The sequence below is a fragment of the Vulpes vulpes genome, chromosome 11 (genome assembly GCF_048418805.1).
Source record: "Vulpes vulpes isolate BD-2025 chromosome 11, VulVul3, whole genome shotgun sequence".
Classification (NCBI taxonomy): Eukaryota; Metazoa; Chordata; class Mammalia; order Carnivora; family Canidae; genus Vulpes; species Vulpes vulpes.
In genome coordinates, this window is record NC_132790.1 from 89,310,332 (window position 1) to 89,320,524 (window position 10,193).

General features: G+C 55.6%; 1 protein-coding gene across 1 annotated transcript; it reads left to right on the forward strand.

Moving 5' to 3' along the window:
• Nucleotides 1–2,522: 2,522 nt before the first annotated feature.
• On the forward strand, nucleotides 2,523–5,532 carry CHST2 (carbohydrate sulfotransferase 2). Its single transcript, XM_072727071.1, has 2 exons — nucleotides 2,523–2,974; nucleotides 3,081–5,532. The coding sequence occupies exon 2, from the start codon at nucleotides 3,287–3,289 to the stop codon at nucleotides 4,934–4,936; it is 1,650 nt and encodes a 549-aa protein (XP_072583172.1). The 5' UTR covers nucleotides 2,523–2,974; nucleotides 3,081–3,286; the 3' UTR covers nucleotides 4,937–5,532.
• Nucleotides 5,533–10,193: the final 4,661 nt, after the last annotated feature.

The following is a 10,193-nucleotide window of genomic DNA, read 5'->3' on the forward strand; positions in this document are numbered from 1 at the left end:
TCTGCCAATGAAATGATTATGTGGCTTATTATATGTCTGGGTCATTACTATGCTAAAAAGACAAATGGGTTAAAATAAAAATGAATTTCTGAACAAATATGGGAAGGAGGGCGTTATCAAGTCTTCGGATGTCATTAGTTGTCACAAAGTTTGGAATTAATCATGACACCATGCAAAATGGCAAAATATTTGCAAGCAAGGAGAGGGTGGAGATGTCGGAACCTGTAAATTTATGCCAGCTGAGCACTCACATCCGAGCACTCACTGTGGGGGCGAACGGCAAGTTGACTAGTTTGCCAACTCTAGTAAAATGTTGGAAAACTGCAACAAAATTGTCTCTATGCAAACGATTGTTTAGAAAAGGGTCTTACATCAAATAACTGCAACTCATGGTGCTTTCTGAGCAACCACAAAGCCGGAGACTAAATTAAAAATATTAGAAATGACTTTTCTTGGAATCATGCCGAATAGTAAGATCGAGATTTTCTTTCCTCCACTACTCCCTGTCTTTTAATGAGCCAGTATCACTTATTCTTTTTGTGAGTGTGGGGAAACGGTACAGGGACTTTTGAGACAGCAGGGGAAGGGAGGTGGGTGGGCCAGAAATGGAGTGATGGGAAGTCACTCAGTTAGACTCTACCACTTTCCTGCGAACAGGGATTAAAGACGTGTCTGACCTGCTCCTAGAGGTGATGCGCTTGCCAGTTGAGAAAGCCTCACCTAATGGCATAAAACCTGTCCTGGGAACACCTCATCCTCGCCCTGTATCAGAACCACAGGGGGAAAAAGTAAAAATCAACTTACTCGGGCCTTGTGGCTTTTTACTAGAAAATGCGGTTAGGTCAAGCTCTTTGAACATCTTTCTATTCTGAAGACCCACGTGAGTGAAGTCACTTTCCAAGAGTCCTTGCACTCCTAAGAGTCTATAAAACTCAGGGAGGAATAATAGCGCAAACAGCAACATTTTAAATTTAGAAGGATCCTCTGGCTGAGAGAAGCTACCCAAAATAGCACAAATACAATTTTGCAGCGACTTTGTCAAACTTCCAAAAACTTCATGGGGCAGGAGGCAACAGAACATCCTCCAGGAGATCAGGGCTCTGTTTACGGGCAGCTCGAGGGCTTCGGGACTCCCAGGGTTTTGCGGCAACAAGGCCTCCAGGGGGTTTGATCATCGTAAATCACCCAGTCACCGTCCAATTCCTGGATGCTCTGATACGCGTCCCTATTTTACGGATGCACGTGAGGGTGGCTTAGTCCTCTCTGGTTCTCTTGACAGAGAGAGAGCGAGCCGGCGAGAGATTTTTCACTTTTTAAAAAAAAAAAAAAAAAAAAAAAAGAACTTAAACTAAACTCAAACCAACTCAAAATCACGTTTTGCTTCCAAAGACCGGCTTTCCTTTAGGCCAAATCATTTGCGCTCATCTGTAGGGGCAAGAAGCAAGGCAGGGCTCTTGCTGTGGACTGGGACGCAGGGTCCCCCGACCCCCTCCACCCCGGGTCCCCAGCGCTCGCTCGCGGCGGACGCGTCGGGACCGGCCGCGGCCCGGGAGCAGGTGCGGGGGGCGGAGGGACACCCAAGCGGCCCGCTGGGCGGCGCCGGGAACGCGGGGGAAGACGCGCCGCCCGCGCACTCCTCCCCGAGACTGAGGCGTCTTCTCTGACCCCGGGGTCAGAAAGATTTATTACTTCCTCGGCGAGGGAGAAGCCGCAGACCGGCCGGGGCGCGCGAGCCGGGCGCGGGAGCCTGCAAGCGGCGCTCGGCGTCCTCGGAGCGCGCACCGGGCCCGGGGGGGTCCTGGGCCCCGCGAGGGGGCGGCGCCGACGCCGAGGGGGGAGCCGGGGGGGCGGCCGCTGGGGGCGGGGGTGCGGGCTCCTGCCCAAACTTTATCGCCGGCTCTTTCCGACCGCAGAAACGTGCGGCTGAGCCCGGCAGCCGCAAGGAGTCTCCCAAGTTTCTCCGAGCCCCGCGCCCGCGCCCAGGAGCTACGGTCCGGGTCGTGGGGACGGCGGCCCGGGCGGCGTCCGGGGACTCGAGCCCCGACCTCCAGCCCCGGCGGCGGCGGCGGCGGCGGCGGGAGCCCGACTCGGCGAGGGGGCGGGGGCGGGCGCGGGACGGGCGGAGGAGGAGGCGGCGCGGCGAGGGGGAGGAGCCGCGGCGACGGACGGCGGCGCGCACCAACCCGGCGCAGGCTGGCAGGAGCGCGCAGAGGCTGGCCCGGGCGCGCTGCAGCCGCTCGGCGTAGGGGGAGTCGGGTAGCAGCATCCTCCCGGGCGCCGCTTTCGCGCGGCGGCGGCGGCGGCGGCGGCGGCGGCGGCGGCGGCGGCTTCCTCTGCCCCGAGACCTCGTTGGCCCGGAGCGGCTGGTGCCGGGGGGCGGGCCGGCAAGGGAGCGCTGCGGACTCGGGCTCCCCGGCCGACTGCGGTGCGTGGCGAGCCCTCCCGGGCCAGTCGGAGGCTGCGGAGCGGCGGGCGCCGCCGGCAATGCCGGCCCGGGCATCCTCCGAGTGATGGGAGAAGCCGCCGCCGCCGCCGCCGCGGGGTCGCGCTGCGCCCCATCCACCGCCGCCGGAGGGATGGGGAGATTCCGGGCGCGCAGGCCGAGAGCGAGGAAGGCGGAGCCGCTCTGCCGGGAGCTGGGTCCTGCCTGAGCCCCCTCCCCCCGCCGGCTTCGCCCCCCGGGGCGAGGAAGGAAGCTGCGGTCTCGAGAGGGCGGCGGAGGCGCCTGGAGCCGGGCGCGCTGGGCTCGGCGGAGCGCGGAGCGGGCTTCCAGGCCCCGTGAAAGTTTCCCTTCCCGAGCCGCGGGGCGCCCGCCGCCCGGAAACTGCCCGGGGCGTGGGCTGCACGGCCCCGCGGCCCCCCGTGAGCCGGGGACTCCCGGGACAGACCGTGCGCGAGAAGTCGGGGAACGGGCGGCAGCAGCACCGACCGGCCCGTGATCCCGGGCGGCCCCGGGGTGCGCCCGCGGCTCCAGGTGAGCGGGGGAGCCCGGCGGACCCGAGGGTGGGCGTTACTCAGGTGGAGGCGGCGCGCGGGGAGGAGGACTGGGGCTCACGGGCTCCCTCCGCTTGCCCTCGCAGGTCTTTCCCGGAGCCGCTGCCATGGGAGAGCCCGCCCTGGGCGTCGGGGACCAGCCGCCGCTGCCGCTGCCGCTGCCGCTGCCGCTGCCGCCGCGCCCGCCTCGGAGCCGCGGCCCCAGCCCCCGCGCCCGAAGCCGGCCCGCTGCGTCCCGGTCCTGGGCTGCAGGGCCGCCCCCGCCGCGCCGCCGGCCCCGGCTGTGCCTGTGATGAGCCGCAGCCCGCCGCGAGCCCTGCCCCCGGGCGCGCCCCCCCGGCTGCTCCCGGCCGCGCCTGCGGCCGCGCCGCGCGCCCTGCTCCCGCCGTGGCCCCGGCGCCCGGGCCGTCGCTGGCCCGCGTCCCCGCTCGGAATGAAGGTGTTCCGCAGGAAGGCGCTGGTGCTGTGCGCGGGCTACGCGCTGCTGCTGGTGCTCACCATGCTCAACCTCCTGGACTACAAGTGGCACAAGGAGCCGCTGCAGCAGTGCAGCCCCGACGGGCCGCTGGGCGCCGCGGCGGGGGCGGCGGGGGGCGGCTGGGGGCGCCCGGGCCCCCCCCCGGCGGCGCCGCCCCGCGCACACGCGCGCCTGGACCCCCGTACTCCGTACCGCCCTCCTGCCGCCGTCGGGGCGGCCCCCGCCGCTGCAGCCGCCGCAGCCGCCGCCGCAGCCGCTGCCGCCGCAGCCGCAGGCGCCGCAGCCGGGGCCGCGGGGGCCGGGGGGGCCGGGGCCCCTCCCCGCAATGGCACTCGGGGCCCCGGGGCTGGCGGAGACAAGAGGCAGTTGGTGTACGTGTTCACCACGTGGCGCTCGGGCTCCTCGTTCTTCGGTGAGCTCTTCAACCAGAACCCCGAGGTGTTCTTCCTCTACGAGCCCGTGTGGCACGTGTGGCAGAAACTGTACCCGGGGGACGCGGTTTCCCTGCAGGGGGCGGCGCGGGACATGCTGAGCGCGCTCTACCGCTGCGACCTCTCGGTCTTCCAGCTGTACAGCCCCGCGGGCAGCGGGGGGCGCAACCTCACCACGCTGGGCATTTTCGGCGCCGCCACCAACAAGGTGGTGTGCTCGTCGCCGCTCTGCCCCGCCTACCGCAAGGAGGTCGTGGGGCTGGTGGACGACCGCGTGTGCAAGAAGTGCCCGCCGCAGCGCCTGGCGCGCTTCGAGGAGGAGTGCCGCAAGTACCGCACGCTGGTCATCAAGGGCGTGCGTGTCTTCGACGTGGCCGTGCTGGCGCCGCTGCTGCGCGACCCGGCCTTGGACCTCAAGGTCATCCACCTGGTGCGCGACCCGCGCGCCGTGGCCAGCTCGCGCATCCGCTCGCGCCACGGGCTCATCCGCGAGAGCCTCCAGGTGGTGCGCAGCCGCGACCCGCGAGCCCACCGCATGCCCTTCCTGGAGGCCGCCGGCCACAAGCTGGGCGTCAAGAAGGAGGGCGTGGGCGGCCCGGCGGACTACCACGCGCTCGGCGCGATGGAGGTGATCTGCAACAGCATGGCCAAGACGCTGCAGACGGCGCTGCAGCCCCCCGACTGGCTGCAGGGCCACTACCTGGTAGTGCGGTACGAGGACCTGGTGGGAGACCCCGTCAAGACCCTGCGGCGGGTGTACGACTTTGTGGGGCTGCTGGTGAGCCCCGAAATGGAGCAGTTTGCCCTCAACATGACCAGCGGCTCGGGCTCCTCCTCCAAGCCTTTCGTGGTGTCGGCGCGCAATGCCACGCAGGCCGCCAACGCCTGGCGGACGGCCCTCACCTTCCAGCAGATCAAGCAGGTGGAGGAGTTTTGCTACCAGCCCATGGCGGTGCTGGGCTACGAGCGGGTCAATAGCCCCGAGGAGGTCAAGGACCTCAGTAAGACCCTGCTCCGGAAGCCCCGGCTCTGAGAGGGTTTCCTGGGAGACCCGACTCCCTGTGGAGACAACACCCACGGGAGGACTGTGGTGTATTTAAACAAAACAGCCGAGACCCAAAACTGAGGAAGCCCACATATTCTATTATAGATATATAATATAAATAACCACACAGGCACTTGCTGTCAATGTTTTGAGTCATTGAATTTCAAGGAACAGCCACAATACACACCCATCTCAGAAAAGGCAAGACTTGAAAGTTCTGACCTGCTCCGGCTCCCCTCCTCTCCACTCCCCTGCCTTTCCTCCCTTCTCCTCCCCTCTCCTCCCCTCTCTCCTCCCCGCCTTCCGCTTTGAAGTGGGATGTTGATTCCATCAAGGCCCAGTCCCCTAAATCTTGTTTACAAAACTGTTCGTGGTATCTGTGAACATGTAAAAGAGTAATTTGGATGTGAGGGGTGGGGTGGAGGAAGGAGAAGTCGTCCAGGAGCTCAGAGCTCCCGATTGGGCATGATAAACCGAGGAGGCATTCTTCTAAAAGTAGATTGTGTTAAAAAAAAAAAAAAAAAAAGCAAAGGTTATTCGTGAGTATTAATAAAAAAAAAGATAATAAATAATATTCTTTTTACTATCTGCCTCCATTACTTTGGGTTTACCTGTGCAGCTTCAGACGGAATTTGCTTCCCCTCCCCCGACCCCCTTTTCCCACTCTGTTTCCTAGAAAACCGCTGAGATGGGTGGGAGCAGCTTCTGACTCCTCCATAAGAACCTTGGAGTTGTTTTCTCACATGTAAATCACAGCCTGTCAGGTGCGCAGGAATGGGAACAAACCTTCAAATGCTAAAGGCAAAAAAACCCCAAGCAAGGCAGTGGAGGGAAAAGCTCCCACTACTTTGCTGTTGCACTTTGAGCTCAGAAAGGAAGAAGCGACCCCCCTTGGGGATTTGCAGGCATTCGGTTTTGATTACTGTTCAGTTAAGACTGGGGAACCTTGAAGCAGAGACCTGTTTTGGTTCTGAGGTTAGTTCAGAAAAAGGATTTTTTTTTTTTTTTTTTGAAGAAAAGTCTCTAAGAACAAAAAATTCTACTGATTAAAACACAGAGCTCAAAGAATCTGCGTGAACATATTGTTGACGACTGGAGCAACTTCTTTGGTTAGAAAAATGACAAGTATGTATGTCTGGAGTGTTTTTCTGCCTGTGACACAGTAGTACATGGAGGCATTTGAAAAGGAAGTTTTACCTGAGAACCATAAGGGCACTCCCAGGCGTTTCCTTTTCTTCCTCGCTTCCCATTCACAGGAGTGCAAAACAGAATGTGAATTTGTAATGGCTTAACTTGGGATGCCCATGGGGGTGCATTACTTTTCCTTCCTTACTGTGTTTCCTAAAAGTAAAATTGCAAGAAGCTATAACATGTTGCAGACAGTATAAGGCTTCAGCCAAGAGCCTCTTTTAGATATGAAAATGAATTCTGGGAAAGAGGAAATGAAAATGAATTATGAGTAAGTGTGTTGGATTTTGAGATTTGGTATTTTCCAGGGAGAAAACCATGCCAGTTTTCCTGTAGTGGCAATGGTGTGCTGCTGTCCTGAGCCTATTTCTATGGAAGCATTCTGTGGAATGTCACATTACGATATGAAGTCACAAAGCCCGAACAGGAACAGGAGGCAGTGTAGTTATTTATCTCATTATATACGGTACAAGTTCAATTACATCATGGCTTTATTTTACTATAATTTATTGTGAAACCTCTTGTAGGCCAACCTGTGTTGATTCAATGCTGGGGATTTTAAGGAAAATATGATGGAGAATAATATGTACATGGGAAAGACTTTAACACAAGATGATTCTCAAGTATAATATTCATTACAATGTGAAATCTAACTACACTGTTAAGAATTCAAGATGAAAAAAAAGCACAGAAGTTTAAAAAAAAAACCAGTTGTATTTAGCAGTGGGTTTTATAACACACGCTAGAATGGTTGGTTCCTAATGTCCTAAAGTAGTTTATAGTGCTGTGTTTATTAAACCGGATTACGGCTATAACACACTGATCATGTTTTCTATGATATTTTCATGGTAGCACCTCTGCTGAATTATCATCGGCCGCAGTAGAATATTTGCAATAGCTTTAATTTAAGAATACTTTAAAAGTAAGTGAACAAAATAAATATTAATGTTGGATGACTACAGACGAAACAGGTTTAACAGGAAATCAAGGCAGCATCATTAAAAAGCAACCATTCTGAATAAAATAACCATCTAAAAACAAATTTCATGTGGCGTTAGAAATCAGCTCTCAGCACTTAATCACGGTGAAATTCATGCTTCGTTTTGGAGTGAAGGATTTCTAAACAGTTGAATTCATTCTTCCCTCAGTATATCTAGGTCCCTGAGGTTAAAGTAGAATTGCGATGTTTTGGGATCTTGTATTTAAGAAAATATCGGATGCTGCGTGGAGCCTTTGCAGCCTGCAGAGCATTTGTGGCTTCTGCTCAGATGAAATTTTAAGCATAAACACCAATATTTGTCTCCTTGCTGTGTTTGAACGGGGTTTCTGCCCAATACCCTTGTTTGTGGCAGATGCCTTCTCTCCACTCTGCTGCTCTGTGATCTGCAAAGGTGAATTGTTGCTCCTGGAGATTTGTACCTAGCTGCATTCTAGGAAAGCAAGACAGGTGTAGTTGCCCCTAACAGCCGAGCTAGCCGTATCAGTGACATTCAGCTTCCACGGGTTTGAGAAGGAGAGCAGCATTTTTTTTTTCCCCTTTGGTGTTAATAAGCTCCTGTCAGCCCCTGGTGCAAGCAGACCTGTGCCACAACAAATTGCAACAGAGCCCGTGAGCGTTTCGGAGGCAGCACATGGAAAGGAGATCCTTTCAGATTTCCCAACTTGGCGCTCTGGCCATCAGCGGGAGGAAATCTTCAGAAGCAGGTTATCGGAGTGATTTTTATTTTCAAATTCTGCTCAGCTGATAGCACGCCTGAGCTACCCCTTTGCCTTTGGAATGCCTTTGTTAATTAGAAAGCTCTATTTATAAATAACGAAGTCTACCGGGTGCATTTAGTCAACAAATATGAGTTTGGAACAAGGCAGTGGCACCGGCTGGGGGCTAGAATTTCAGGGAGCTCAGAGGCCCTCAAAGGCCTCATTCAGGCTGACTCGTGGATGTCTTGCACGCAGGGGCTGGGGCAAATCCTCTGCCCTCTGGTGTCCACCGCCTAGGGAGTCCTTGATAAACACTCAACGAGTAAGTGAATGAAACACAGAACTATCAAAATTGCAAAGCGCTCGGAAGGGAAAGAGCGGAAAGAATGTGTTACCTGTTTGGAAAAATCTTCAGGCCGTTCCCCCCAAGTTGGCCGGAGAAAGGGGGCCCTGGGCTCTACTAAGATGTGGGGAGTGGGCAACGGGAACATCTTCGATCTTTTCCACGGTGACCCGGTAGAGGCTAGGATTTCCCGCAGATGAATTAGGAACAAAAATGCAGAATTTCTGAGCGTGGCGAAGAAGTAAACATTTCCAAACGAGGGGTTTGGCGTTTATTATTTGTTTCCCCACTTGCTTTAACAAGATAAAGGCAGGGATCGAAACATCCCTGCAGAACAAATGCTGCCTTGGTACTCAAGGGAGGGCGATAAGGTCGTAATATTTATTTATTATTTTGCGTGCTCCGAATGTACAGTTTAAAGGACCGGGAGGTGGATTTCAGCCAGGGATAGGAATAGTTACTTTCAGGGAGTTTGGCCCATTGTGGACGCTGAATGAGACCCAGGCGGCCTGTACCCGGGCATCCCTGGCTGCCTGTGGCCAGGTCTGTCCAGGATTTCACGTTGCAAACGGTATAGTTGCGGCTGGATTACGCTGTCGGTGTGACATTAATGTGAATCTGAGTGAGGCTGTTAATTAATATTCCCTGGGTCTGAGCAATGAAATAAAGATCATGTTTGAAACCCCGTCTCTAGAGATGACTTGAGAAAGACCGAGAGGGAAATAAAAAGGCTCGTCTTATCTGTAGTCGTGAATGAGGCCGAGGTGTCACTTTCCTACCCTCCCCCAGCCACCCCCCCACCACACACACACAACACCCACGCGCACCCACAGGGGTAACTGAGTTCCTGCACTGTCTTCAGGTCTGGAAAAGAGACTAAGTGCCAGCGGAGAGGTATGTGGGGAGGGATGCTTTTGATCCTGGGCCTCGGGAGAGTGAGTGGCCAACGATTCTATCAGAACCTCTGACAGATCTGTGTCAGGGTCCGGTGTGGACAGCTAGTGAATGACAATCGCAGTGCGAGGATTGGCCTGAGCTGCGTCACGGGATGGCTTGAGGCAAATGTGCAGCTGACAGACCCCTCTGTCACTCACCTTGAGGAGGCCCTTTCAGATCTGTCACGGGATCCTTTCCCTCCTTTCTGGACATCCCAGCTGCTACGTGTGCAGTTCCAGCTCACGGCCACTGAGCTGCTCGGGTACAGGCTCCCGTACAAGTGTTTAATAATTGAAATTACAGGGCTTGACTTTTATTACAGCTGATGCAATTCTGCACACCCTTAATCAAATTATGCTAAGGAAACTGTTAAATTCTGAATAACACATTAAGCTTATAGAATGGGAAACTTTATGAACCGGTGTTTGGAGGTGGTATTGTTTGTAAACCCGAAGGAGCCTGGAAGGAGTGAGGGCCTATCTGCGTACTTGGCAGGATGACAGACAACGAGAACCTATATGGCTGAGGCCAAAGCTTGACTTTTGGTCAAACCGGTTATTTGTAATCAGATGTCAAAGTGTTTTGGGGCTGCTCAAGCTTGCAGTTTGTGATCATCACCCCGCCGAGGGAATGACTGGGGAAGATGATCACGATGATCAGAATGGCTCCCATCTTGGGGATGTGTAGGCAGGGCTTGACAGAAACACACCGTGAAGCACTTAGCCCTCTAGACAGGACCAGATGCGTAATTTATGGAGCTCAGTGCAGAATGAAAGTGGGGAGCCTCTTTTAAAAAACTCTGAAGCATTTCAACTCAGCAACAGCAACGAATTAAACCAAGCCGGGGGTCCTTCTGTGCGTGGGGCCTGCATATCTGCACAGCTTGTGTGCCGTGGAGGCAGTCCTGCAGCCAGGTGTGGAGACAGAAATGCCTAAAAGCAGGAGAGAGCAAGTAATGGTGGCCTGCAAGTCCCTGGGAAATGGGCGCAAAGGTAGGAGTTACTGTGTGCGACTATAATTAAGGCAAAGACATCCTAGCGAGACAGATGCACTTTGCATGAAGGAATTCTAAGGAGGGGA